Consider the following 27,155-nt stretch of genomic DNA (forward strand, 5'->3'; position numbering starts at 1 on the left):
GGGTGTCCCCTGCCCCCCCCCCTCGGTCATTCGTGCTGAGTCTAGCATAGGGAGCGGGCTCTCCCAGCTGTGCCGTGAGCCAGGCTCTGCTTTGAAGCCATCCAGGGTCTCACGCCCTCTCCCCTGTGGCTACAGAGTGAGACCGGTGGGTGTACCCTGACCTTCGGACCCCGGGGGAGCAGCGTGGTCACCGTCCCTCGGGAGCGCCTGCAAGCCGGCGTGGAGTACACCTTCAACCTGACCGTGTGGAAGGCAGGCCGGAAGGAGGAGGCCACGAACCAGACGGTGGGTGCTGCTGGCCTGGTCCTTAGCCCAGCAAGGCAGAGCCCGGGCCTCCAGGGTGGACACAGCTGCCGGGGAGGGCTGAGGTACAGGGCCGTCTGCCCCCAGGTAGCGCCGAACACTGAGGGTTTCCAATGTTGTGGTGCTTCTGGGTGGAAGCGCTGGTTCTCCTTAGGAGTTGTTACTTTTTTTTTTTAAAGATTTTTATTTATTTGAGAGAGAGAACGAGATAGAGCATGAGAGGGGGGAAGGTCAGAGGGAGAAGCAGACTCCCTGCTGAGCAGGGAGCCCGATGTGGGACTCGATCCCGGGACTCCAGGATCATTACCCGAGCCAAAGGCAGTCGCTTAACCAACTGAGCCACCCAGGCGCCCAGGAGTTACTACTTTTGATACAGTTTCTCTTTAACAAAACATCCCGCTTCAACACTGTTTCCTTTCAAACGTGGCTGTGGCACTCCAGATCTTTGAGGGGCCCCAGGTGCCGTGACGATACAGGTCCCCTTCCCAGAGCATGGGTGTTCTCGTTACTGAACAGGAGGGGCCTGATCTCACCCCTGTGTGTGCATGTGCTCAACATTCCCCTCCCCTGGATCCTCCAGACAGGTCAGGACCACAGAGCGGGTGACCCCAGGGCAACTACTCCTGCTGCCTTTGGGTGAGGTGTGCTGATGGGAGCCAGTGTGCTAGGCTCTGCTGGTGCCCAGCACGGGGTTGTCTGTCCGCAGCATCAGGCTCTTCCAGCCGGCCTGTCCAGAGGGGCTGTCCGGCAAGGTGGGAGCTTAGAGCAGGGCCTGGATTGGCTGAGGTGGGCCCCATCCCAGGGCGGCAGGGACCTCAGGGCCGTGCTGTGCACAGCTGCTCTCTCCCCACACAAGCATTCACCCGTCCGTTCTGTGTGTGGGTGAGCACCTAAGGGCCTCGTGTGTGCTGGGCCCACGCTGGGCCTTGGGGGCTACAGAAAAGAAACCCAGTGTGGACTCTGTTCTTTTGGGTGTCCACCACCATCCCGCAGACTGGAGACACAAAACCAGTTGAGCGTAGTGGGTGAGGGCTGAGCCCACAGTGCCTTGGGCAGCTGGACCTTAGGCTAACGAGCTGGCTGGGCTCAGAGGAGCTTTCCCAACTAGAATGGCACCAAGGCAGAGGCCAGAGGCCCAGCTCCCCCATGAGCCGCGGCCCCACTGCACTGTGCAGACTCGGGTCTGGGCCCCAGGAGCGGAGGGCCTGGCTCAGATCATGGCTTCCCTGTGATCCCACCCTGTCCCCAGGTGTTGATTCGCAGGGGCCGGGTACCCATCGTGTCCTTGGAGTGTGTGTCTTGCAAGGCGCAGGCGGTGTACGCAGTAAGCCGCAGTTCCTACGTGTACCTGGAGGGTCGCTGTGACAACTGCAGCAGGGGCTCCAAGCGGGGGGTGAGCGAGCTTGCGGGGTGGGTGGTGGGGGGGGCGCGCTCGGGGAGGGAGAGGGCGGGGCCTCGGGGAGAGGACCAAGTGAGGGGCGGGGCGCGGCCGCTCCGCCCCTCAGCGCCGGCTCTGCATGTCGCCCCGCAGCGCTGGGCCGCGCGCACTTTCAGCAACCAGACGCTGGTGCTGGACGAGACGACCACATCAACGGGCAGCTCGGGCATGCGGCTGGTGCTGCGGCGCGGCGTGCTGCGGGACGGCGAGGGTTACACGTTCACCCTCACGGTGCTGGGCCGCTCGGGTGAGGAGGAGGGTTGCGCCTCCATCCGCCTCTCTGCCAACCGGCCCCCGCGTGGGGGCTCCTGCCGCCTCTTCCCGCTGAACGCCGTGCGCGCCCTCACCACCAAGGTGCATTTCGAGTGCACAGGTGAGCGCCGCTGCGGATGGTGGGGAGGCACGGCGTATGGGCCGCAGGGACTCTGGGGGCACGGCTGACACTGTGGGGGCCCTGCAGGCTGGCAGGACGCGGAAGATGCGAGCGCCCCCCTGGTATACGCCTTGCTGCTGCGGCGCTGTAGGCAGGGTCACTGCGAGGAGTTCTGCGTCTATAGGGGCAGCCTCTCCTCCTATGGAGCCGTGCTGCCGCCCGGGTTTGCACCCCACTTCCAGGTGGGCCTGGCCGTGGTCGTGCAGGACCAGCTGGGTGCGGCTGTGGTCGCCCTCAACAGGTGAGCCTGGGCAGGGAGGTCAGGGCGGGTGGCAGGTGGGAGCGGGGACTGCCACTCGTTCACTGGGGGCCTTTGCACACAGTTCTCTGGCCATCACCCTGCCAGAGCCTCCTGGCGACCCCCCAGGAGGCCCCTCGGACCTCATGACCTGGCTACATAGCCTCACGGAGAGCATGCTGCCCAGGCTACTGAGACAGGCTGACCCCCAGCACGTCATCGAGTACTCGCTGGCCCTCATCACTGTGCTCAATGAGGCCGGCACGGGGGTGAGGACTCCCCTTCTCTCGTCTGTCCTCAGCGGGAGGGTGGGGCCAGGCCAGTCCCCGAGGTCTTGCGAATGATCAGTCCCCTGGTGCGTCTCCTTGAAATAACTTCTGTTCTCCACTGTCCCCACCTGTGGGTTCCCCCACCTCCATGCCCACCCCCTGTAAGGAGTCTTGGGAAAGCCCCCTTTTGCTCCTTAGGAAACCGGGCTTGAGCCACCACCCGAGTTTCGTGGTGGCTGAGACGGCCTGCATGGCACCTGCCATCACCGCTGGTGGGGCCGCCTGTTGCCCACTCAGGGCTCCCCTGTGCTTGCTGCCCGCAGTCTGAGCCGGCCGTGGCTGCAGCAGCAGAGTTGGACGCCAGGCGGCAGCTGCAAGCCCAGATACGCAAGAACGTCACAGAGACCCTGGTCTCCCTGCGGGTCAACACCGTGGATGACATCCAGCAGATTGCGGCGGCGCTGGCCCAATGCACGGTACGGGGGAGCTCAGGCCCCTTGGCAGACCCTGTGCTGGCCTGTCTCCCCAGTCACGTGCCGGTCCTTGGCTGTTCTAGTGTGTGAGCCACGGGGGCCTCTGTCCCTCCGGCGACCGTGCGTGGTGGTCCAGGGCACAAGGAGCAGCCTAGCTGTAGGGAGGGCAGACGGAAGAGGCTGTTCCTGTGCCGTTCTGCTCCAGCCCCTGGTTGCACGTGACCTGGCTTCTGCAGCTCTGAGAGCTACCACCATTGTCATCCAGGATTCGGGGACTGGACTGGGCAGGGCTGAGTCCACTTTCAATAGAGGTGGGAAATTGCTGCAGAGCCTTCAGCAGAGAAGGATGCAGAGAATCTTTCCAGGGAGGTGGGGAGCCCTGTGACACATGGTTCCCGTGGCCATGTATGTGGCTTGGGGTGGGACGCAGGGTGGCATTCTGCTGGACCTCGTCTGTGGGTGGGGAGAAGCCACGGAAGAGTTTTCAGTAGGGAGGTATGTGGGTGGAACTTCCAGCTGCAAGATGGAGGGGCTTGGGGAAAGGCCATGGCCACAGTGGGCGCCCAGCAGCATGGCCAGTGTGCTGGAGCCGAGCTTGGGCTGAGCGGCCAGAGGGGGAGTAGCCCTGTTCAGCCGGGCCGGAGCAGGGCAGAACACGGTCCCGGCCTCCCTGCAGGTGTCCAGCAGGGAGCTGGTGTGCGGCTCCTGCCTGAAGAAGACGCTGCACAAGCTTGAGGGCATGATGCGCATCCTGCAGGCCGAGACTGCCGCCGGCACCGGGACGCCCACGGGCATCGCCGACAGCATCCTCAACATCACAGGTGTGGGCGAGGGCTGGGCAGGTGTGTGTGGTGCCCCCTCCCCCCCGCCAGCCTCCTCCTGCCTCTCCCCCACAAGTGACCCCCCGCAACCCCTCCTGCTCCCACAGGTGACCTCATCCACTTGGCCAGTGCCGACGTGCAGGGCCCACAGCCCTCAGAGCTGGGTGCAGAGCCGCCCACGCTCATGGTGGCGTCCAGGGCCTATCACCTCTCCTCGGCCCTCATGTGCATCCTCATGCGCTCCCGCGTCCTCAATGAGGAGCCCCTGACGCTGGCGGGCGAGGAGATCATGGCCCAGGGCAAGCGCTCGGACCCGCTGAGCCTGCTTTGCCAGGGTAACGCCTCGGTTCCCGGCTGCCACTTCTCTATCCCCGCGGCCTTCAGCGGGGCCTTGTCCAACCTCAGTGACGTGGTGCAGCTCATGTTCCTGGTCGACTCCAACCCCTTCCCCTTCGGCTACATCAGCAACTACACCGTCTCCACCAAGGTGGCCTCCATGGCCTTCCAGACGCAGGCCGGGGCTCAGATCCCCATCGGGCAGCTGGCCTCGGAGCGCGCCATCACCGTGAGAGTGCCCAACAGCTCAGACCAGGCTGCCCGGGGCCGCCCCCCCACCCCTGCCGGCTCCACCATCGTGCAGCCCCAGGCCTCAGTCAGCGTTGTGGTGACCCCTGAGAACAGCAACCCCGCCGCCGGGCTGCATCTGCAGCTCACCTACACGCTGCTCAGTGGTGGGTGCCAGGGGCGGGGCGCTCGCGGCTGCTGCCTCCTCCCAGCCTTGGCCCGGCCTTTCTGGGGGCAGGGGGTGGGGTGAGCCAGTGTTTCTCATGGACCCCCCAACTCTGTGGCCTTCAGTAAAGTCTGCCTCCCGCTCCCCAGGCTGCTGGGGGCCTGGGCAGAGCAGGTGCCATGCCGGCACGGAGCGGGGAGGGCTCCGGAGGGCTCCCGCGGGTGTCACCCACAGTGCGGGAATGGCCCAGGGCTTCCGTCCGACCCCGTGTTTGTGTTGCTAGAGCGCTACTTGCCCGAGGAGCCTGAGCCCTACCTGGCCGTGTACTTGCACTCGGCGCCCCAGCCGAACGAGCACAACTGCTCGGCCAGCAGGAGGATCAGCCTGGAGCAGCTGATGGGTGACGACCACAGGCCCTACACCTTCTTCATCGCCCCGGGGTGAGGACATGCCCTGCCACAGAGGCCCCATCGGTGGGGTGGGGCTGGTCCCTGAGGGCAGGGTGAACGTGGTCTGATCCGTGCGTGCCAAGGTCCTGTGTGCTCCCCACGGGAACAGCTATGGCGGCAGGAGGACCGGGATGTGGGCTGCCCTGGCGACACGTGGTGGGGGTGGCTCGTCCGAGAGGCCGGGGGCCAGAACATCGCTGTCACTCAGAGCCTGGGGCTGGGCAGGGTCTGGCTGTGACGCTCCCCCAACTTCTCCCAGGACCAGAGACCTAGGCGGGACTTACTACCTGAACCTGACCAGCCACTTCCACTGGTCAGCGCTGGAGGTGACCGTGGGCCTCTACACGTCCCTGTGCCAGTACTTCAGTGAGAAGGAGATGATGTGGAGGACGGAGGGGCTCGTGCCTTTGGAGGAGACCTCCCCCAGCCAGGCCGTCTGCCTTACCCGCCACCTCACAGCCTTCGGGGCCAGCCTTTTTGTGCCCCCCAGCCACATCCACTTCATCTTCCCAGTGAGTGGCACCACGTTCCTTCTCCCTGAGGAGGTGGGGCGTGGGCCGTGCCTCCGGGCCTGACAGCTCTGTCTCCCCAGGACCCGGCCCCAGGCACGAACTACATCGTTCTGCTGACATGTTCCGTGTGCCTGGTGACCTATGCGGTCATGGCCGTGATCCTGCGTAAGCTGGACCAGCTGGACGTCAGCCGGGTCCGCGTCATCCCTTTCTGCGGGAAGGCGGGCCGCTTCAAGTACGAGATCCTGGTTAAGACCGGCTGGGGCCGAGGCTCAGGTGAGGGAGGGGCTGCCTCGTCCAGGCCCCTGGGCCGCCCCTGCTTGCTCTCTCTGGCCACTGTCCCTTGTAGACAGACCGAGGGCTTGGTTTACCCACTGCTCTGTGTGTAGGAGCTCGTCAGGCCTCTCGGGGCCCTCCGGCCGCATAGGGCACCCGGGTGCAGGGCCTGCCCGCCTGAGTGAGCGGACGGTCAGTGTGGGTGGCATAAGCCGTTACTGGGAAGACGGTACCCGTAGCGAGCGAGGACAGATGACTTGGATGTTAGACTCACTGGAAACCAAAGCGCTTGGTTTCTTTTTTTTTTTTTATTTTTTTAAAGATTTTATTTATCTGACAGAGAGAGAGACAGTGAGAGAGGGAACACAAGCAGGGGGAGTGGGAGAGGGAGAAGCAGGCCTCCCGCCGAGCAGGGAGCCTGATGTGGGGCTCGATCCCAGGACCCTGGGATCATGACCTGAGCTGGAGGCAGACGCTTAACGACTGAGCCACCCAGGCGCCCCGCGCTTGGTTTCTTGATGCAAAACTTGTCGCGCGGTCTGGATGGTGCTCCCCACGTGGCTGCAGGATTTCCCGTGCCCCGCCGCGCTGCCCCTCTGACCGTTCTCTCCTGTGCGCCCTCTTTGTCCTCTCTCTCCTGACCGCTGTCCTTGTTTGCGTGGGAACGTTTGCAGTGAACCACCCACAGTGTCGACGTGCCTGGTGACTTTTGATCGGAATTTCTCTCCCTGTGCTCCCACTTTTCACTTCCTTCCTGTGCTTTCACCCTTTGGAGGACCCAGTTCTGTAAAACGTTGTGCGCGTTTACTGCTGGAAGAGGAGCAGGGAACCGGCGGGTGCACGGGGACGGGCTGCCGGTCAGCGCGCTGGTCTGTCGTTCCCAGAGCAGACCGGAGAGCTCGAGGCCACGTTTGGGCCTCACGCAGTCACTTGGTTAAGCCGCTCGGATGCCGAGCACGCGCGCCGTGGGGGCCAAGTCTCTGGTGCGCTGAGGTAGCTGACGTGGGTCCGTGTGGAGCCAGGACCGCCCGCATGTGGTGGATGAAGGACGGCGTGCCCGGGCTCACGTGTCTGGTCTGCGTGTCCGCCCGCCCGCAGGTACCACGGCGCATGTGGGCATCATGCTGTATGGGGCGGAGGGCCGCAGTGGCCACCGGCACCTGGACGGGGACAGAGCCTTCCGCCGCAACAGCCTGGACGTGTTCCAGATCGCCACCCCGCACAGCCTGGGCAGCGTGCGCAAGATCCGCGTGTGGCACGACAACAAAGGTCTGTGGGGGCGCCTGTGGCCGCCCCGCCGGCACCCCGCCAGCGGCCTTCCGCCTGACTCAGCACCCCCTCCCCTCAGGGCTCAGCCCCGCCTGGTTCCTGCAGCACGTCATTGTCAGGGACCTGCAGAACGCCCGCAGCACCTTCTTCCTGGTCAACGACTGGCTCTCGGTGGAGACCGAGGCCAACGGCGGCCTCGTGGAGAAGGATGTGCTGGCAGCAAGTAAGGGCCCCGCCCGTCCCCGCCGCAGCGGCCTGGAGGGGTGGCCCTGCGCCTGTGGCCTCCTGAAGCCCTCCCGTGCCCTCTGCCTAGGTGACTTGGCCCTGCGGCGGTTCCGGCGCCTCCTAGTGGCCGAGCTGCAGCGTGGCTTCTTTGACAAACATATCTGGCTGTCCCTCTGGGACCGGCCGCCTCGGAGCCGCTTCACGCGCGTCCAGAGGGCCACCTGCTGCGTCCTCCTCCTCTGCCTCTTCCTGGGCGCCAACGCTGTGTGGTACGGGGTCGTGGGAGACGCTGCCTACAGGTGGGTGCCGCGCTGTGAGTGTCCAGGTGGCCCCTCCCGCCCTCCAGCCTGACCCAGCCTGGGTTTCTCTTCTCTCCTGCCACGCAGCACGGGGCCTGTGTCCGCTCTGATCCCACTGAGTGTTGACACAGTTGCCGTCGGCCTGGTGTCCAGTGTGGTTGTCTATCCCGTCTACTTGGTCATCCTGTTTCTCTTCCGGATGTCCCGGAGCAAGGTGGGCTGGGCACCGCGGAGCTCCTGGAGGGTGGAGTGTGGGCCTTACCGCTTGTGCAGAGGGCTGTCCAGTGTGCCTGCCAGACAGGGAAAGTCAGCGAGGTCAGCAGTGCTGGCCAGTCTTTGGCTAGACTGACCCAAGAAAACAGAGTACTGCAGATTGTCGAACTCACGCGCGACCCAAGGGGACCTTGCCACCGAGGCCATAGAAACCAGCAGGATGGATGGGGGTCCCGTGAACTGCTGTCCACCAGCCTGTCATACGACCGAGGTGAAACGGACAAGTTCCTGGGAGGACAAGCTCCCAGACCGACTCGGGAGGAAATCGCAAACCGGAGCCAACCTCTAGCAAGAGGCCAGCAGAGCCCTGTGAGACCTCGCACGCGCACAAGCCCAGATGGCCTCCCTGATGGGCCCGCCGCTGCCAAAGAATCCACAGCAGGCTTCATGGACTGACTCGTCCCGGCCCATGCGGCCAGAGCCACACGGGGCCTCACAAGACAAGGGAGGTACCAGCCGAACAACGGCGGCCTCCTCGGAAAGGACCGTCTGCTGTAGGCCAGGAGTCCAGCGCAGTGACCGGCAGCCGCCTGGGGCTGCTTGTGTTCAGTTAACCTGGAGTTCCTCAGGTGCACCAGCCACATTTCACGTGCTGTGTAGCAACATGGGGCTCGTGGCTACCGTGTGGACAGTGCAGTTGCAGAACGTGTGTATCATTCTAGAACGTTCTCTAGCACAGCACCAGTCTAGGCTCTGCCTGCTTGGGAGGCAGAACTGCCTCCTGCTGACCGCCTGCCTCTTCCCGTAGGTGGCCGGGGGCCCGAGCTCCACCCCCGCAGGGCCGCAGGTACTGGACATCGACAGCTACCTGGACTCGTCTGTGCTGGACAGCTCCTTCCTCACCTTCCCGGGGCTGCATGTGGAGGCGAGTGTGCCCCCAGGGGCCCTCTGGGGGGGGGGGGCTCCTGTCACCTCAGGCGGCCCAGAGTCTGAGGTATTCTCTGCACTTCCCAATAGGCCTTTGCTGGACAAATGAAAAGTGACTTATTTTCGGATGATTCTAAAAGGTAGGGGTCCATGAGAAGATGGGAGCCTTGGTGTAGGTCCGCCACCCCCGTGTGTGCCGTGTTACGGCCGTGTGGCCTGCGTGGGCTGTCGCGTGTCCTCGGCAGGTGCTTGCGGGCCCTGGGTATTGCCACCCGCTATCTCAGCCGTGTTTGCTCGGAAGCCTCTTGTGTCTGTGTGTGGTGGACTCGGGAGTATGTGCACACGTGGTCCCCTGGGCTCCCTCGTTTGACCTGTGTCCCCTGCAGCCTGGTGTGCTGGCCATCCAGCGAGGGCACGCTTCACTGGCCAGACTTGCTGAGTGACCCCTCCATCATGGGCAACACCCTGCAGCGGCTGGCCCGGGGCCGCTTGGGCCGCACGCTGGGCCCAGAGGAGGACGGTCTCTCCCTGGTCAGCCCCTCCTCACCTGCCAAATACTTCTCGGCTTCAGGTGAACAGGGGTGGGGAGGAGTGGTATCCTCGTGTTCTCCCCAGGGAGGGTCTGAGGTTGGGGGTCGGAAGGGCCCACGCCCTCCCTGACGTGTTCCGCTCCTCCCGTAGATGAGGACCTGATTCGGCAGATCCTGGCTGAAGGGGCCAGCAGCCTGGCCCCCACCCAGGACACTCAAGTAGAAACGGATCTGCTCACTGGCCTGTGAGTGCCCGTCCTGGGGTTGGGAGGCAGTGGGGAGCCCAGGCTGAGAAGCCCTGTTCCTCTCCGGGGCCCAGCCTTGCACTGTGCTGGGTCCCCCACTGAGGGGCTGGGCGATGTGTGGGAAGGACCTCCCGGGGTGGCCCCGGGCCAGTAACCGTTGGCCGCAGGCTACAGAAGAGAGTGGCGAGTGGAGAGCAGAGGCAGCCAGTGTGAGGCAGGGCCTGGCTGCAGGGAGGGGTCCCCGGCATGTTTTCTAAATAGCCTTTGTTTTTTTGGTGGAAACTGTTTGGATTTTATATTTTTAAGACTTTCTCAATTTCTGGGCTGGATGGTTCATATAAAATTTATTTTTTTTGTCTAGTATCTATTTTCCTGTTCCTTTTAACTCTTCTCATTTTCAAGCGACCAAAAATCACTGAGACATAAACTGTCCCAGAACACAGAGAAAAGGGGAAAGCGTCTCAAATCTTTTTACAAAAACAGATAACTGTGGTATGATTGTATTTTTATGAAGAAATTGCCAATCGACTCAAAAGGTCTCTAATATGGGGAAATCCTGGGATAGTAGCTCTAAGCAGAGCAGACCTGGTACCTCCAGCCCAAGACCCTGCCTGCCCGTGTCACCGCGTGCAGGGCAGGACTCGGTCACTGGTGTTGGCTGGTTGTCCCAGAGGTGCCTGCATGGGCGAGAGCACCTCGTGTCCGCAGGAGATTCTCGAAGCCAGACGCACCGAGCGCAGCTCTGGGCCAGGTGGCTGCTAACAGTGCGGGGCGAACGGTCAGGGCACAGCTGTGCAGAGACCACAGCAGGTGTGCACGCTTGCCCCCCAGGAGGCGCCTGTCGCACTCCCGCTTCACGTTCCCCCTGCCCCCCATCTGCCCTTGCAGCCCCCCCTGCTCTGGTGGAGCAGCTCTGAAGCCAGCAAGGTCTGCCGGGCGTCCCCTGGTTCTGCAGAGCACGTGTACTGTTGGCGTTTGAAAGACAAATAGGTCTCCTCATCCAAAACCGAATGGTCTTAGGTCACAGAGCTGCATCAGAGCACGGGAGGTTGAGGGCGAAGGTGGGAGGCGTGGGCAGCGCTCACTGGGAGGTTTCAGGGCGAGTCCGTGTGCTGGTGGGAAGAGCAGGCCAGGCCCGGGGCTTGGGGATGGGGCTAGAGGCCGCTGCAGCGGTGCGGCGAGGACTCCATCCACTGGTGGAGGAAGCGGGAGGTGAGGGGGAGCCAGGAAGGGAGGCTGACGCGGGTCTGCAGCGTGAGGAGCAGGGTGGGTGTTGCGGCCCCTCCTCAGAGTCCCCGGTGGGGGTCTGAGCCCCAGCACCAGGTCCACCCGGCTTGGGGCGGTGTCTTTCGTCTCTCCGCTGACCGTGGGGAGGGGGCTGCACAGCCGAAGAGGCTCAGGAGCTGGGACTGCCCGCTGCCTCTCCTCTCGGCGCCAGGTGAGCAGGGCTACTCCCCTCTTCTGTGCCTCAGGTCCAGCGCCCCCGGAGAGAGGACAGAGACGCTGATGCTGCCAAGGCTGGGGGACAGGGGGCTGCCCAGCCCGGGTCTGACCTGGGAGCAGCCCCAGTCGGCAAAGCTCTCCACAGGTGCGTTCTGGGGTCTCCAGGACGCCCCTAGGCGCCCCTTCCTGTGGGCTGCCTGTCACCGGTCTGTCTCCCTCCCCAGGGCTGGTGGACGGTCTGCGGAGGCGGCTGCTGCCGGCCTGGTGTGCGCCCCTGGCCCACGGACTCAGCCTGCTCTTGGTGGCTGCGACTGTGGGGGTCTCAGGCTGGGTGGGCGCCAGCTTCCCCCCTGGCGTGAGTGTGATGTGGCTCTTCTCAAGCAGCTCCAGCTTCCTGGCCTCCTTCTTTGGCTGGGAGCCTCTCAAGGTAAGTGGGATGTGGGGGCCCGGCTGCCAGGCTCTGGCACCTGCGGGCCCCTCTGATGCCCCCCCACCCCTGACGTAGGTCCTGCTGGAAGCCCTGTACTTCTCACTGGTGGCCAAGCGGCTCCATCCTGACGAGGATGACACCCTGGTGGAGAGCCCAGCCGTGACGCCTGTGAGCGAGCGTGTGCCCCGCGTGCGGCCCCCCCACGGCTTTGCGCTCTTCCTGGCAAAGGAGGAAGCCCGAAAGGTCAAGAAGCTGCACGGGATGCTGAGGGTGAGCTCAGGCACAGCTGACCAGCAGCTGTGCTCCTGTCCCCCGTCTGGGCCAGCGCAGTGTCTTCTGTAGGTTCTCCCTTTGTCGAAAACCTCACACCTGTCCTTGGCTCCCTACAGAAGCCCTTTGGCCCCACCCCGCCCCACCTTCCGTCACCCCCGATTCCTACCACCCCAATCCTTGCTCTGCCTCTTCTCATGCTCAGGTCAAATGCTTCCTACTGCCTGGCCTCTAGGGACCCTGGGGGTGGTCTCAGCCTTCGGCGGGACCGTGTCTGCCCCCCACCCCTGGCGGGGCATCGGCAGGTGTCTGGGCTGCCTTCCTGGCACCAGGCACCCTGGCCGTGGGCAGTTTGCTGGCCAGCTCTGTTGCGGTGGGCCCGAGTGGGGTTGGCTGACCCCAGGGCTGTCCTCGCCCCCAGAGCCTCCTGGTGTATATGCTCTTCCTGCTGGTGACGCTGCTGGCCAATCACGGGGATGCCTCATGCCACAACCATGCCTACCGCTTGCAGAGTGCCATCAAACAGGAGCTGGGCAGCCAGGCCTTCCTGGCCATCACCCGGTACGGACACCCCCAAGTGCAGGGAGCTCCTGATGCCAACCAGGTCCCATCTTTCCTGGCCTTCATCCAACCCAGTCCCCGGGGGACGTGGGCAAGTGTCTTGGTACAGTTTTGGTTGTCAGGACTAGATATGGTGCCCAGGATAGCCCCCTCACACTTACCTGCCCCAAATACCACTAGGCTAAGATGAGGGAATGCGAGTCTTTCCCTTGTGCCGCCGGGTGGCCCTGGCAGCCTGCTGTTGGCTGGGGCTGCAGGAGCGATGCTTTCTGGGGCTCTGACCCACCTGCCCCATGGGGTGGAGCGTGTGACTGTGTCTGTGGGCAGGTCTGAGGAGTTCTGGCCGTGGATGTCGCACGTGCTGCTCCCCTACATCCACGGGAACCGGTCCAGCCCAGAGCTGGGGCCCCCACGGCTGCGTCAGGTGCGGCTGCAAGAAGGTGAGCGGCTTCTGGTTGATTGTTATGTGCCCTTTACCTTCTTCTTGCTGTTTCTTTATCTGTGAAACCAGGACCTCTACCTTCTGGGCTCAGGGAGGGTTTGGGGCGATCATGTTGGGCCCAGCCCAGGCAGCTGGTCAACAGTAAGTGCTCCTGGTTTAGTCCTGCTCATCCCCTGCAGCTCTCTGCCCAGACCCTCCCGGCTCAGGGCTGCCCACGTGCTCTGCAGCCTCTGGCACCTTCAGCACCGGCGACTATGGCATTGGCTGGGGGAGTGCTGCCCACAATGGCTCGGAGACGTGGGCCTACTCTGCACCAGACCTGCTGGGGTGAGCACGGAGGGCGCGCCCGGGGTTCCTGCGGGGCCAGGGCCTGACTCTAACACTGCCCCCTCGTCAGCAGTGTCTGGTCCTGGGGCTACTGCGCTGTGTACGACAGCGGGGGCTACGTGCAGGAGCTGGGGCTGAGCCTGGAAGAGAGCCGCGCGCAGCTGGGCTTCCTGCAGCTGCACAACTGGATCGACAACAGGTGCGGTCGTCTGAGCTCCCTGCCACCCCCCCCAATCCGCCTGCAGGACCTCAGGCAGGCACACCGCCCTCACCGGCCCTTTGCGGCTCCCCATTCGTTCCTGACGAGCCTCACTGACCACTCGGCCTCTACCTCCTCCCGGGTCCATGCATCACCCGCCCCGAGAGCCCCTTCCTCCGGCAAGGCACGCAGGTCTTCTCACCCCGCCCCCTTCTCGCCACGTAGGAGCCGCGCCGTGTTCGTGGAGCTCACGCGCTACAGCCCGGCCGTGGGGCTTCACGCCGCCGTCACGCTGCGCCTCGAGTTCCCTGCAGCCGGGCACGCAGTGACCTCCCTCAGTGTGCGCCCCTTCCCGCTGCAGCGCCTGAGCGCCGGCCTCTCCCTGCCACTGCTCACCTCGGTGGGTGCCGGCCCCGCCCCCGCGGTCCTCCCAGCGCAGGCCCCGCCCACTGCTCGCCCCGCCCCATTCCCTCACCCCCTCCTCCCGGCGCAGGCCCCGCCCACCGCCCTCGCTCCGCCCCAGCCAGTCTTGGCCCCGCCCCCGCAGGTGAGCCTGCTGCTGTTCGCGCTGTACTTCTTGGTGGCCGAGGTGCGCGTGTGGCACAGGGAAGGGCGTACACGCGCGGTGCAGCCCGGGGCCTGGGCACGGTGGCTGCTGGTGGCACTGACCGCGGCCGCGGCGCTCGTGCGCCTGGCCCAGCTGGGTGCCGCGGACCGCCAGTGGACCCGCTTCGTGCGCCGCCGCCCACGCCGCTTCACCAGCTTCGAGCAGGTGGCGCAGCTGAGCGCCGCAGCTCGCGGTCTGGCCGCCTCGCTGCTCTTCCTGCTTCTGGTCAAGGTGAGGGCTGGGCCGGCGGGGACTGGCTGGGCCTGGGCCGGGCTGGCGGGGTTCGGTCAGCTGACCCCACTTGCCCGCAGGCCGCACAGCAGCTGCGCTTCGTGCGCCAGTGGTCGGTTTTCGGCAAGACGCTATGCCGGGCCCTGCCGGAGCTGGTGGGGGCCACCGTGGGCCTGGTGGCGCTCGCCGTGGCCTACACCCAGCTGGCCGTTCTGGTAGGTGACGGTGAGGCCGGCGGGGGAGGGTGGCGTAGCCCGGGAGGCGCCCCTCACCCGCGCCCCCTTCCCGTGCAGCTGGTGTCGTCCTGCGTGAATTCGTTTCGGAGTGCGGCCCAGGCCCTCTTGGTGCTGTGCCCTGGGTCCGGGGCTCCTGCCCTGTGCCCTACTGAATCCTGGCGCCTGTCCCCGCTGCTGTGCACGGGGCTCTGGGCCCTGCGGCTGTGGGGGGCCCTGAGGCTGGGAGCAGTCCTTCTGCGGTGGCGGTACCATGCTCTGCGTGGGGAGCTCTACCGACCAGCCTGGGAGCCACAGGACTATGAGATGGTCGAGCTCTTCTTACGCAGGCTGCGCCTCTGGATGGGCTTCAGCAAGGTTAAGGAGGTGGGTACGGCCCAGTGGGGGGGAGAGGGACGCACCCTGGGCCCAGGTGAGCCCAGGGTGCAGCCGGACTGACCGAGCCCCTGTGCCGCCCCCAGTTCCGCCATAAAGTCCGCTTCGAAGGGATGGAGCCGCTGCCTTCCCGCTCCTCCAGGGGCTCCAAGTCTTCCCCAGATGCACCGCCCCCCAGCGGGGGCTCTGACACCTCACGGCCCTCCACCTCCTCCAGCCAGCTGGACACGCTGAGTGGGGGCCTGGGCCGGCTGGGGCCACGGGGGGAGCCCGAGCCCTCGCGGCTCCAAGCCGTGTTCGAGGCCCTCCTTACCCAGTTCGACCGACTGAACCAGGCCACAGAGGACGTCTACCAGCTGGAGCAAAGGCTGCAGAGCCTGCAGGGCCGCAGGAGCACTGGTCCCCCAGCCTCCCCTCCCCGCAGCCCCTCCTCAGACCTGCGGCCAGCCCTGCCCAGCCGTCTTGCCCGGGCCAGCCGAGGCATGGGCCTGGCTACTGGCCCCAGCAGGGCTTCCCTGCGGGCTAAGAACAAGGTCCACCCCAGCAGCACTTAACCCCTGGGCCCTGGGCTCATAGCCCTTCCCTGGGGTGGGTCTGTGGCTTCACTCCGGCTTCTTGAAGGAGCCGGAGCAGACACCGCTCAGTATTAACTTCTGCCGCCCTCAAGGTCTCGGGCCAGGCAGGAGAGCTGCACGAAGGTCCCCCTGGGAGGAGGCAGCCGCTGTCTCTCTCTGGGGGGGCTCTCAGCACTTTAAAGAGGCATGTGGGCAGCCAGGACCCAGGGTCCCCTCCCCAGCTCCCCATGGGAGGACACAGCAGTATTGGGCCAAGTGCCCAGCCTCTGAGACGCTAATTTATTACCGGAGTCCTCAGGTACAGCGGGCTGTGCCCGGCCCCACCTCCTGGGCAGACATCTCCCCTTTGCTAAGGATCCAGGCTTCGGGGAGGGAACCTGCCCCTCCCGTGGTCTTCCCCACTAAGTTATTACCTCTCCTATGCCCCTGCTGAGTGCACTCCCCTTCTGCTGCCATATGTGTGTCTATCGTCAGTAATTTATATGGGGTTAAAATGTATATATTTTTGTACGTCGCTCTATTTTTCACTAGGGCCAAGGGCCCCGCTAGCTGAAGCAGCCCAGTGCCCACGGGCACCCACGTTGAGGGGCAGTGGGGACGGCAGAGCAGGCCTCCCTCCCGCCTGACCGGAAGGCCAGGGCCGGCCTGGGACAGGTGCTGAGAGGGGAGGCTTGTTAGAAGGGCCCAGTCCCCTCCTAGGCAGTTCTGTTTCCCACCCCCCCACCCCCCCCAGGGGCCTTGTTCTGTGCCCGAGGCTGCGCGGCAAGAAGGCAGGGCCCAGACCTGCTGGTGTCAGGTCTGGGTGAGGAGCAGGACGAGGGCAAGAACAAGGTGGTCAGGTGGAAAGAGCCCTCCCCGGGGGCTGGCTCTTGGGGCTGGGGCAGGTGAGCACAGGACCGTGTGTGATGGCGTGAGTGGCCCAGACAGGCCCCGTACCACGGCTGGGGGGGGGGGGGGGCAGGGGGACCTTGCCCAAGCTATAGCCTTGATTCCATCCCCACCGGACAAAGTCAAATAAACCAGCTGGCTGACTGCATCTGTGTGAGCCACGCGGGCCAGGAGGCACTGCAGCTTTATTTCATGCGCACACGTCCACGAGGGGCAGCCTCACACGAACTCTGTGAAGTCATCCACCGAGGAGATGAGGCGCTTCCGCTGGCCCGTCTCATATGTGGGCATGGGCTCTGCTGGCGCCTGAGCAGGGGCTTTGGCGTGGCCTGGGGGGTGCATCTGCATCAGGGGCAGGCTGGGGTTGGAGTAGTGAGCTTCCTCCCGGATCTGCAGGAGACGGGAACTTCAGCAGCCAGCCCCGAGGCGGGGGGGGGCACCCACCCACCCACCACAGGGGGTCTGGGTCCCCTCTTCCCTACCCGGTGGCGGAGCCGCTTGATGTGGCGGAGCCTGGCGATCCACTTGGAGGGGTAGATGTCGGTGGGGTTGGAGCGGCTGTGATGTACCTGTGAGGCCATCTGGGGGGGGGGAGGGGAGAGTGGTGAGACCCCGTGGGGTCGCACCTGTGGGCCCTTCCTACCTGCCCCCTGGGCCATCCTCTCCGCTCACGTTTGCGTGCAGAGCCATCTGACGGGCCACAAAAGGCAAGTTGCGGTCTGACACGATCTTGGCCACGCTGGTGTCCACGAGACCCTCCATGTCTGGGGAGAAACAGAGCTCACCCCAGGGCTCAGGGTCCCAAGTGCCTCCCCGCCCCCCCTCACGCCCCGCGGCTCACCTTTCCTGCACTGCAGGGTCACCAGGTTGCACTCGTAGTCCAGGGGGGTGATGATGACATGGACGAAGTTGAACTGGCCCTGCCCGGGCGAGAGCAGAGGTCACCTGGCCCCGAGGACCACTGTCTGCCACTTCCTCCCCCACTGGGGCGGGTGGCTTGCTACCTGAACAAGCCTGGGCTCTGCTCACACCCTCCTTCCCACCGGACCTAGGGGCACAGCTGCCTTCCCTCTCAAAACCCCACCTACTCCACATCTGGCTCCCAACCACTGAATCCACCCGAGTTCGGGTTCAGTCATGACTGCAGATAGGTCCGCGGCCCCTGTCCTCCCCTCCCTGTGGCTCCGGCTGCCACCTGCCTGTCACCCAAGAGCAGCACAAGGAGCTCGACATGTGCCCAGCCCCCAGCTTTGCACCCCTGCCTGCTCCTGGCTTCTGTCCAGTGACCTCGCCCGAGGCTCCCCGCTGTGTTCAGAACACACCCACAAACTTCTGAGCACCGGCACCCCCGCCGCTGGGGCCGCCCCGGGCTCCCCACTCACCGGCCTCACAGCTGTCTGGCATATCCCCCCCCACACCCCGTGACAAGTCTCCCGGGGTCAGCCCGCCTCCCGCTGTGGGGCGTCGAGCCCTAGCGGCGTCCTCTGAGAAAGATGGTGACACAGAGACCGACCCCAGCTGCCGTGGGTACACAAAGGAGGTGCCGGGCAGACAGACTCGGAGCCCCTCCGGAGACACAGAGCACCTCCTGGGCACCCCACAGCCCGCTAAATACGCGTGCACAGCAACTCCGCGACTCCCCACGACGCCACCGCTGGTGCCCCGCTTCCGTGGGAAACCGATGGGGCCACTGTCCCCGTCCTTGTTCCAGAGAAGGATGCTGGCTCCCAGGGGGGGTCTGCACGGGAGGCCGGGGCCCCTGCTGCCAGCACGCTGACCCTGCCCGGGCCCGCCCCCAGCACCCCCACTCACTCTGATGGTACCCAGTTTAAAGTCCTCGCCGGAGTCGTTGTACACAATGGACACGAAGTCGTTGCCCAGATGACGCTTCTTGTCACAGCGGTGCTTGTCCACATCCTTGGTGGGCATCAGGGTGGCAATGTGGAAGACAGCTGCAAGGCGGACCCGGCCAAGCACTCACAAGGGCTGCTCGGGGCTCGTGTCGGTGGGGCCGGGGAGGGGGGCGGGGTGGGGGGACACCTCTTGGCGTCCCCAGAGGCTCTCAGGGCCTGGCCGGCTGGCAGCACAACACCCCTCTCCCCGAGGGCAGAGCTTCTGGAAGGACAGCTTCCGGAAGCAGAGCCGCCAGCCCCCTCGCTGCCTGCACGCCCAGACGGATGAAGGCAGGCCCTCGGCCCCGCCCGTGGCCTGACGGCAGACAGTGACAGCAGCGTGGCCGGGCGCGTACCTTGCATGATGTCGTCGTGCCAGCAGTAGGTGAACTGGCCGTCCTCCCCACACACATCCAGACCCCCCAGGTACACCTTGTCAGGCTGGCAGTCCTTGAGCTCGATGAGCTTGCCCAGGCCGGTCAGGAACTCCGTGTACCTGTACGAGCCGTGCTCGTTGGACAGGATGGCCAGCTCACTGTCGCTCTGTGGGCAGGGAGGAGCACGCTGGCAGCCGCCCCTCCCCCCACGGCTCCCAGGGGCCCCGAGTCTGTGCAAGGCCGTCCTGCACTCCCAGCCAATGTGCTCCACGGGACCTCCCCAACACATTCAGAAGCCCGGCAGTCCTCGGAATCCCAGCCCCAGGCCCCAGCCCTGCCCCTCACAGGGACCGTCAGCACCCGCCTTCCATCGGTTCTCACACACAGCAGCCAGAGGGATGCTCTGGACGCTTAGGCCGAGTCACCTCGAACCCTTTGCTCAGAACCATTCACGGCCCGCCCACCTCCCTGGGAACGGCCCACGAGGCTGTCCACGTCCGCTGTCCACATCCGCCCTCCCCTTTACTTCCCTGCCCCACCTCCCATCCCCCACGTGGTGGACACGGCACCAGCCACCCGCACCTGCCATTCCCGCACAGGACGCTCCCGTCCCTCGCTTCCTCCATGCCTGGATCCCCAATGCGAGGATCACACCTGCGGGATCCCAGCACCTGCCGCCACCTCCACAGTGCTTGGCACTCCCTTGGGCACCACGAGCTCAAACACTCACCTGTCATTCCTGTCGTGTCCCTGGCACCGGAATGGTACCTGGCATAGGGCTCCTCGAGCACCGGCCACGTGGCAGCTCATGCAGTGACTGAGCTCTGTGGCGGACCAGGGCGCAGACCCTGACCCCTACCCCAGGCAGGAAGGCCACACAACTCCACCCTCGCACCCAGGAGCATCACCTGGCCTTCTCCCACGTACAGGACGGCAATCTTGTGCGTGTCGTAGGATGGAATCTGGTCGAGAAGCTGCACTGACCGCTCGAAGGACTGTAGCCACAGAGCCCTGCCTGAGCTTGGGCGGAGGCCGTCCCCTGCCACCAGCCCTACCACCAGCCCCAGCCGGATGCCCTTCCAAGGAGGGCTCTCCTCACGCGGGTAGGTCACTGTAGGCTGCCCCAGGGAGCCAAGGCTGTACCTTCCGCAAGCCTGGGCTATGGCCACCACCGCTAAGAGTTAGGGCATCCCACGGCACCCCCCACCCAGGCTCCAGCGGGACCCGCAAGGGAGAGAAGGCACCCACCCACCTCATTGGGTAGAAGGATGGGCTTGTTGGACTCGTCACCAAAGAAAGGTGAATGGTAGAGCTGCAGGAACACAAAGCTGCAGGAGGAAAGACAGGGAGGGCTGGGCTGGGAGCTGCGGGCCAGGTCGGGGTCACGGCCAGTACCGTCCGCCCACGCACAGGGCAGCAGACCTGAGCCTCTCTTGTGGCTCCAACCAGCCACAGGGCCGAGGCCACGTGACCTGCAGCCCAGCCTGTGGCAGGGCCCCTCGGGCACCACGTCCCCATGGGGACCATCCAAAAGCTCCAGCAGCTCCAGCCCCAGAGGGCAAGGCTCACCTGGGATTGATGCCTGGCACCTTCTCAGTATTGGAGGCCCCAGCTCTGCTCTTGAAGGCGTCCCTCTCTACCCTCTTGCCTCTGCGTGATGGGGCCGAATCAGAGATGGTGTAGCCTCTGGGCCGCAGGCCACTGGGGGAGCGGGGGCAGCTGGAAGGCAAGGGACCCTCGGGCTGCGCGGGGCCCCGGCCCTGGCTCTCTTCGCCTGGGGCTGACCAGGAGGCACCTGCCCCGTCCAAGATCCCGGACTGGGACCGGGCCTTGGCCTCAGGGCTCAGCCGGCCAACATCAGTCTTGTCCCCAGGGTCCCCAAGTATGTCCTGCAGGGTCTGCAGCTCAGGCGAGGAGCTGGACTTGCTGAGGGGCTGGGAGGGCTGGAAAGAGAGCTCCACAGAAGGCCGGGCACCCTCGGAAGAGACAGCCCGCTCGATGGGGATTCCTCGAGCCGCCAGCTCCTCTGCAGGGAACTTCTCCTCTTGGCTGGAGCTTGAAGATGACTGCCAAGAAGGAGTCCACGGGACCTCCGTCAGGAGATACCAGCGAGCACACCCAGGGGTTCACTTGGAGGCGATGAAGCCCCCCCCCACCCCCCGGCAGGGCCACAGAGCCCCTCAGCAGCAAGCGGACGGCTGCATCCTCTCCCCCAGGATGGCACTTGCCGGTGCCCCACACCGAGCAGGGAACACCGACGACCAGCAGCTGTCAATCTGCAGGGCCCGCTGGGGAACCCCAGACTGTCCACGCAGCACTGACTAGAAAAGATAGCTAGCCTTTTTTTAAATGACAAGGGGGGCGGGGCAAAAGACTTGCCAAAGTTCTAAGCAAGTCCGTGCGCGCCGCGGAGCCTGGAGCAAGGCCCTGTCCCTCCTCCCACAGTACCCTCCTCCCGCTCCCAGGGGTGAGCACCCCCAGGGCACCTCGGGCAGCTCCGGCGCCCCAAGGCACTCACCCTGCTGTAAGCCTCAGCGCGGTCACTGCGCCGGTCTGTGCCTAGCGTCGCCTCAAAGTCCTCCAACTCCATGGGCTCCGCGGACAAATGAGTCTCGCTTGGGCTCCCCTCCTCCAGAACCACCGCCGAGTCTGGGAGGACACAGATGGGGCTCCTAGGTGCTGGCCCGGCCCCTGGGAGCTCACATGGCCTCAGAGGTACCAGCCTCTCCCCAGCAAGAGAGCGCAGTGGGTCCCGCCACAGCCTCACTCCAGGCCTTCCTTGCCTGTGGCTCTGAGCCACCCACACCCCATCAAGTCAGCTGCAGGAGAGCACGGAGGGGCGCGGTATGGCCCCCATCACAGGGCGTCTCCACAGGCTCCCAGAGTGGGGATGAGGGGGGCATCTGGCCCCTGGAATCCGCATCCCAGGGTCCACAGAACCCGCCCCTGCTGCTCAGTGAGGTAGACGGGCAAGGGCAGCACAGACCCCCACCAGGGAAGAGCCCCCATCTAAGACGGGGCCTCAGCTCAGGAGGAGCGGTGGGCCCAGACCAGCTCCCAGGAACAGGCGGAGGCCGTAATCCCTCCTTGACTGGACCCGAGGAAAAGCCTGATGCGGGAGAAACCCCTGTGCGCACACACAGACGGGGAGCCCGTTCCGGAAAGCAGAGACGCGCCATCGGAGCCCAAGCGAAACCCGGAGCCAGGAGCGCCAAGGAAAGGCCACGACGCCCCAAAGCAGCATTTCCTGTGCCATTGTCAGGACGGGGGTGGGGGTGAGAAGCCACCGAGAGTTAGCACAGCCCGCGGCCGCCCCGCATACAGCCCTTGCACACGCGCGGTCTGTTAACCGCCTGCCAGAACCCGTCTGCTCGCTGCCCTTTCCGAACCAGCTCCTGCCCACACGTGGGGGCCCCAGGTGGGCCAGAGGGCTGTGCGGGTCAACCCCCCGCCGTCGCCAGGGCTTGGAGGTAATGGGCCAGCCCATGATAAAAAGCAGACACAGCCCAATTTGTGAGTTCACCAAGCCAGTCAGACCACCAGAGGCCAGGGCAAGGTCAGTCCGGCTGAGCCGCAGGGCCAGGCTCGCCCCGAAGAGCATCTGTGGCTCAGCGGCCCGACGTCACCTCCCGAGGCCTGAAGAAGGGGCAGCAAGAGCCCATCCGGCGGGGCACAGAGCTCAGCCGGCAAGGGCACAGGGCAGAGGGGCCCACCGGCCAAGCGCAGGCACTCTGCACAGACGTCCTCATGCAAGTCGGGGCCCTGCATCTGGGGGGTGAGGAGCGGCACCGGCAGAGTCGAGGAGGGATGACCGCATGAGGGACGGCGGGAGCAGCAAGTACGAGGCAGAGCAAGGCTCTGCGGCAAACGGCGCCTTCCTTAAAGAGATGTACGAATACCTGCCCAGGAAATGCTCCTGTGCAGCTTTGCTTGGCAACTGGACTGGTACAGGGAGGAGAAAGAGGCCACTGCAAGGAAGACCGCGCGCGGCCGGTCAGCAGCAGCACAGACTGCGCACAGTCGAGCAGAGAGGAAAGGCAGCGCTAGTCCCGCACAGAGCCCGAGCCTGGAGGGAGAGAGCGGAGGGCCAGCGGCGGCCGGCCGGCAGCGGGCGGCTCCCGGCTCTCCGCGCTGCTGCAGGGGGGCGGCCCTCCTCCTCACCAGCAGAGGTCCTGGGCCTCGAAGCGCCACGTGGGGCCACAGGGAAGGCCGGAGGGTGGCCCGGAAGGAGCGCACCAGCCCCGCCAGGCAAGGGCACAAGAGCGCGCAGGCAGGCTTAGCTGTGCTCGGTGCATCCAAACCCAGACCCAAGCGCAAGTGCGGCTGCCCTCCTGGGGCCACGGGCACGCCGAGGACAGTGCAGGGCACAGGGCGTGCAGGGCTCTGAAGTGTCCACCCTGGAAGCACCTGCCTGCCCCTCTGCGAGCGGCACATCTCTAAAGAAGGGGCCCCTTCCGTAGGAGCCGGCCCCGCTCCTGAACGCCAGGCTGTGCCAGCGACAAGGAGAGCTCAGGGAGCTGGCTCCAGCGCGGCCCCACGGGGCGGGGGGCGCAAAGCTGCCTTCCCGCGGCACTCACCCGTGTTAGACCGCGGGGGCGGAGGGGGCTTGGCCGAGCCCGCCGCTGGCACCGACAGCGACTTGTACAGAGCTGTGTCGCGACGCTCCTTAAAGCGCTCGGCGGCCATGAGCGCGTTGGACAGCTCCTGCAGGGGCATGTTGTTGATGTCCGAGGAGAAGGGGCTGAGTGGGTTCTCCAGGCTCATCAGCCAGCTGGTGTTCCCTGGGGAGGCACACAGGCAGCACCCTTTAGGCATCCAACCGCCCCATCCCCTCCCGGAGCTCCCGGGGCAGCCCATCCCCCCGCCCCCCGCCACTGTCCTTAAGGGCACGTGCCCGGGCTCAGCAGGGTTCCTGCGCTCAACCAGGGAGTGACGAGGAGGGGGACAGGCCCCAGGCAAAGGCATGCCCACGGCTTGCCCCAGACCCCCAGGTTAGGGCAGCCCCCGTGCAGCGGTCACCCGCCTCATGCATGAGGAGGGGTCTCAGCGCACACCACTTTCCACCCCAGGGCAGCTCCTGGGTCCTGGCCAGGCTTGGCGGAGGCATCTCAAAGCCCCAGGCCTCTCCATGGAGAAGCCTGAATGGGGGGCCTTCTGAGCTCTGTCCCTCTCCCCATAAAGCCCAGGAGCCCACACTTTGAATCAACCTTCCACACTGAATGTCTTCCAATCCCGAGCATCTCACCCAACCCGACCCACCTCCTCTTGCCCTGCCTGGGCCTCCTCATCCAGTCTCCCACCTGCCCCCTGCCTGTTCCCCGCCGGGAGCCAGGACCCGCAGCCCTTCTGCCCACACTCGAGGCTCCTCGGGGCCTCCTATCCAGCCCTCTCCTGTCACCGCTCGCCACACTGTGCCCAAAGCAGGTCTCAGGCCCTGGGCCTTGGTTTAAGTTTTTGCAATACCCATTACAGGCAGAGTCGTGTCCAACAAAATCCATGTATCGGACTCCTGACCTCCAGCAGCTCAGGAAACAGCTCATTAGGGTAAAACAGGGCCACAGAGATGGCCCCTAATCCCCTGAGCCCTTCCAAGAAGAGACAGGACACAGACCCACAAGAGTGACCCAGGACTTCCAGGCTCTGGCGGACGAGAATACAAGAATGTATCTGTGGCTGAAGGCCCCCAGGCCATGGTGCTCTGTGAGGGAGGCCCTCCCGCTTAGCCGCCCGGGTCGCCCCTCGCCACTCCCCTTGGCACTCAGCTCAGAAGTCACAGAGCAGAGGCTCGCTCGGCCCTGTGTGCCTGCCACTCACTGCCGGGTACCTCAAGCCCTGGCAGAGGTCCCTGCATGTTGAGCGCAGGCCCCTCCGTACCTGTGGGCCTCCGGACCAGGATCTCTGCCCAGCCCTGGGTCAGCAGGGGGACGTAGGCTGCCAGGCTCGTCTTCTCCTGTACTGGGAACTGGGTACCAGCTGACGCCCTCTCAGACTTGCTGGCGAGTGCTGTCTGTGCACCCGGGGAGGTGGGGCCACCCGGGAAGTGGGAGGCTGGAGTGTCCAGGGCACCAACACGAAGGCCGTGGCCCCCTGAGGAAGAGAAGGGCAAGAGTGCCAGTGACCACCACCTGCCCAATGCAGAGCCACCAGCCCGGACCCGGCTGTTCCGCCCAGGGCCCGGCGACCGAAGGCAGCTCAGCTCTCCCTGGGTGCGGCCCTTGTACGGGGTCGGGCTCGGTGGACCCAGGGCAGTAGGAAGGGGCCACGGTCGGACCACATCTCATTCCAGCTGCAGCAAAGAGAAGCTCCAGGGGCAAGCTGGGCCGAGAACCAGGGCAGCCAACGGTTCCCAGGAAACACTGGCCACGAGGAATAGACCCATGGCCACGAGGGGGCCTCAGGCCAGCTGTAGAGAAGGCACGCCCCCCACTACACAGTCCCGTGGCCAGGGCTCACAGAGACAACACCCCAGTTGGTCAACCACCTTGTCCCCAGGCTCCGAGCAGTCCCTGCGAGCATGCGGACCCACAGGCACCTGTGAAGGAGGCAGGGTGGGGCCCAGGCTCACCGGACATGGAGCGGACCCGGTCCCGGGCCCTGCGGCACACCTGCTGCCCAGCCTGGGACTCCAGCTTGGCAGGCGCCTCCTTGGTCTGTCTCACGTGCGTGCCAGGGTCCGAGCTGAGGGCAGAAGGGTCCGTGTGGAGCGTGACCGAGGTGCCTGGGCCCAGGACGGCCGCTGTCAAGGCCTGCCGGGCAGGGGGTGGAAGGCACAGTCACCTCGACTCGGGGCCACCCTGCAGCTCTCCTGAGTCCAAGCCCAGCAGCGACCGGGTCCCAGTCCCCACGCTTGTTGTCACGGTAACAAGCTTGTTCCCAACCAGCCAGGTTTTGGTCCTGCCGCCAGCCAAGAGGAACTCGCCCACAGGCGACCTGAGAAACAAGAGCGTCAGCCGACACCTCACCCACCGTGGGCTCTCTGAATGGGCATCTTGGTTTCAAAGGTACGCGGACTGAGGTGGGCCCTGGTCCCCAGAAGAGTGGGGCCCCACGATGTGCAGAGCAGCCTGGCCGGGGCCTCGCCTGCTGCCACCGCTGCCAAGTTCGGTGACAGAAGCCGAGCCAGGCGCTGGCCTCCCGCCCCGGGGCCCGGCCCGCACCTCTTGGGAACCGCTGTGAAGTTGGAGAACACGTATCTGGCCATCATGTCCAGACATGTTTCCGTGAGCTCCAGGTGGAGATTTTTCAAGTTGTCATCAGCCTGGGCCATCGAATTCTCGTCTGCAGACCCCAAGCTGGCGCTGGTGAGGGACGTCTGGATCCTGCTGGAGGGAGGGGCCCCCGCGAGGTCAGGGACCAGTCAGGGCGACTCATCTCCCACCAGGGGCCAAAGCTCGAGGCATGCAAGTGCTGGGAGGGCTGCGCCCACACACCCCCCACCAGGGCGCACGGCCAGTCGAGCCACAGTGTGGCAAACCGCGAGGACACATCGTCCCAGAAAGAGGAGGAGCAGGGCCTCACAGGAGAGACCCAGGCCCACTCGTCGGAGCAGAGGCTCAGGAGACAGGGTAGAGACCGACGTCCCCTCACCGAAGCACAAGAGAGTTAGGGGATGGCTTGGTGGCAGAACAGTTTAGTCATGCAGAGACACAAAGATTGCATTCTGCCCACAGGGCCACCTCCCGATGACAGGGAGGGTCTGGGCTTTGTGTGCCGCTCTTCCCCCTCAACTCAGGCCCCCGGGGCCCCACAGGGACCCAGCGACCAGGAGAAGAGGCTCATGCAGGTTTAATTCTGATACGAAATTTCACCGACCCTTTGCCATGTTTGGCTTGTATTAAAGAATTTGCTAGAAAAGAGCTGAAAGCTTCGCTGTCCCCATACCCCCAGTCAAACCCCACTCGGCAGAGGCCAGCCTGAGGCTGGAGCCTAAGCCAGGCAGCGGTGAGGAGGTGGGTCTCCGAGCTTTGGACTCGGAGGCCTGAAGGGACTTCCTGGGGAGGACACAGCCCCCCACCCAGCTCAGTGCAGCCTAGCCTGGTCGGCGCAAAACAGTGACCCCCAGAGCCCACACCTGCACTCAGACACGGCAGGGGGGAGTGACCGAGGCCGCGCCCCTCGACAGTTCAGGCCTCCCCAGCCCCCGCCTCCTCCCAGGCTGGCCCCCACCCCTGCTGCTCTGTACAGAGCCCCGCCCCACCATTCCCTTTCAGCTACAACAGAAAGCAGCCCTCTACTAAAAGAAAGCTCAAGATTAAAGTCCACTTAAGAGGATAGGAAAGCCAAACCCTAGAATGCGTTTCCTCCCCCAACCTGCGTGGGCGCCGCTTTAATATGCGAAGGCCCCTTACCTCCGGGGACAGGCCTGCGGGTAGCTGCCACCGGACACCTGGCTTTCTCAGAGCTACAGCCCTGCTCCAGGCTCCCAGGCCAGCCTCTGAGGAGGCCATGCAACCAGCCCGTGCTCGGACGAGGCTTGGGGACAGAATGCAACCTTTCCACCCCTCACCTCCAGGCTCCCCTGGACCAAGGGCTGCCCCTTGGGCTCTCCTCCAGCTCCGGCCAGGGAGGGCGTGGGCAGGCGACGAGCTCATGCAAGCAGCCCCATGCACCGCCCCCCGGGCACTCCCGCCTGGCAGGGCCGCCTCGCGGGCCCTG

General features: G+C 65.1%; 2 protein-coding genes across 10 annotated transcripts in view; one reads left to right on the forward strand and one right to left on the reverse strand.

Moving 5' to 3' along the window:
* Positions 1 to 16,379, forward strand: part of PKD1 (polycystin 1, transient receptor potential channel interacting) — a 41,942-nt gene extending 25,563 nt beyond the window's left edge. The window contains exons 16-46 of one of the 2 annotated variants that reach the window (XM_081820281.1): positions 136 to 285; positions 1,553 to 1,696; positions 1,835 to 2,114; positions 2,202 to 2,415; positions 2,498 to 2,681; positions 3,005 to 3,157; positions 3,831 to 3,975; positions 4,083 to 4,706; positions 4,989 to 5,145; positions 5,414 to 5,666; positions 5,747 to 5,942; positions 7,041 to 7,211; positions 7,291 to 7,434; positions 7,525 to 7,735; positions 7,823 to 7,949; positions 8,757 to 8,873; positions 8,966 to 9,015; positions 9,262 to 9,446; positions 9,557 to 9,650; positions 11,123 to 11,238; positions 11,318 to 11,520; positions 11,599 to 11,793; positions 12,215 to 12,354; positions 12,682 to 12,794; positions 12,976 to 13,123; positions 13,194 to 13,322; positions 13,548 to 13,722; positions 13,870 to 14,160; positions 14,241 to 14,375; positions 14,454 to 14,759; positions 14,855 to 16,379. In XM_081820281.1, the coding sequence (XP_081676407.1) occupies positions 136 to 285; positions 1,553 to 1,696; positions 1,835 to 2,114; positions 2,202 to 2,415; positions 2,498 to 2,681; positions 3,005 to 3,157; positions 3,831 to 3,975; positions 4,083 to 4,706; positions 4,989 to 5,145; positions 5,414 to 5,666; positions 5,747 to 5,942; positions 7,041 to 7,211; positions 7,291 to 7,434; positions 7,525 to 7,735; positions 7,823 to 7,949; positions 8,757 to 8,873; positions 8,966 to 9,015; positions 9,262 to 9,446; positions 9,557 to 9,650; positions 11,123 to 11,238; positions 11,318 to 11,520; positions 11,599 to 11,793; positions 12,215 to 12,354; positions 12,682 to 12,794; positions 12,976 to 13,123; positions 13,194 to 13,322; positions 13,548 to 13,722; positions 13,870 to 14,160; positions 14,241 to 14,375; positions 14,454 to 14,759; positions 14,855 to 15,322 (6,018 nt within the window). In that variant the 3' untranslated portion in view covers positions 15,323 to 16,379. The remainder of the gene's footprint in view (positions 1 to 135; positions 286 to 1,552; positions 1,697 to 1,834; positions 2,115 to 2,201; positions 2,416 to 2,497; positions 2,682 to 3,004; positions 3,158 to 3,830; positions 3,976 to 4,082; positions 4,707 to 4,988; positions 5,146 to 5,413; positions 5,667 to 5,746; positions 5,943 to 7,040; positions 7,212 to 7,290; positions 7,435 to 7,524; positions 7,736 to 7,822; positions 7,950 to 8,756; positions 8,874 to 8,965; positions 9,016 to 9,261; positions 9,447 to 9,556; positions 9,651 to 11,122; positions 11,239 to 11,317; positions 11,521 to 11,598; positions 11,794 to 12,214; positions 12,355 to 12,681; positions 12,795 to 12,975; positions 13,124 to 13,193; positions 13,323 to 13,547; positions 13,723 to 13,869; positions 14,161 to 14,240; positions 14,376 to 14,453; positions 14,760 to 14,854) is intronic. The other variant, XM_081820282.1, reaches the window with a different exon arrangement.
* The window catches only part of TSC2 (TSC complex subunit 2), a 33,590-nt gene continuing 22,814 nt past the window's right edge, over positions 16,380 to 27,155 (reverse strand). For 2 of the 8 annotated variants that reach the window (XM_081820289.1, XM_081820284.1), the window contains 16 exons: positions 25,658 to 25,819; positions 25,278 to 25,430; positions 25,066 to 25,178; positions 24,375 to 24,587; positions 23,078 to 23,281; positions 22,400 to 22,468; positions 21,019 to 21,149; positions 20,070 to 20,566; positions 19,753 to 19,828; positions 19,409 to 19,495; positions 18,480 to 18,666; positions 18,044 to 18,183; positions 17,073 to 17,151; positions 16,904 to 16,995; positions 16,714 to 16,812; positions 16,380 to 16,621 (listed from right to left, as the gene is read on the reverse strand). In XM_081820289.1, the coding sequence (XP_081676415.1) occupies positions 16,451 to 16,621; positions 16,714 to 16,812; positions 16,904 to 16,995; positions 17,073 to 17,151; positions 18,044 to 18,183; positions 18,480 to 18,666; positions 19,409 to 19,495; positions 19,753 to 19,828; positions 20,070 to 20,566; positions 21,019 to 21,149; positions 22,400 to 22,468; positions 23,078 to 23,281; positions 24,375 to 24,587; positions 25,066 to 25,178; positions 25,278 to 25,430; positions 25,658 to 25,819 (2,473 nt within the window). In that variant the 3' untranslated portion in view covers positions 16,380 to 16,450. Of the gene's footprint in view, positions 16,622 to 16,713; positions 16,813 to 16,903; positions 16,996 to 17,072; positions 17,152 to 18,043; positions 18,184 to 18,479; positions 18,667 to 19,408; positions 19,496 to 19,752; positions 19,829 to 20,069; positions 20,567 to 21,018; positions 21,150 to 22,399; positions 22,469 to 23,077; positions 23,282 to 24,374; positions 24,588 to 25,065; positions 25,179 to 25,277; positions 25,431 to 25,657; positions 25,823 to 27,155 lie in introns of all 8 variants that reach the window. The other 6 variants (XM_081820288.1, XM_081820283.1, XM_081820291.1 and 3 more) reach the window with 3 other exon arrangements.

Source organism: Leptonychotes weddellii, chromosome 5, assembly GCF_054177405.1.
Source record: "Leptonychotes weddellii isolate Sample4059 chromosome 5, ASM5417740v2, whole genome shotgun sequence".
NCBI lineage: Eukaryota > Metazoa > Chordata > Mammalia > Carnivora > Phocidae > Leptonychotes > Leptonychotes weddellii.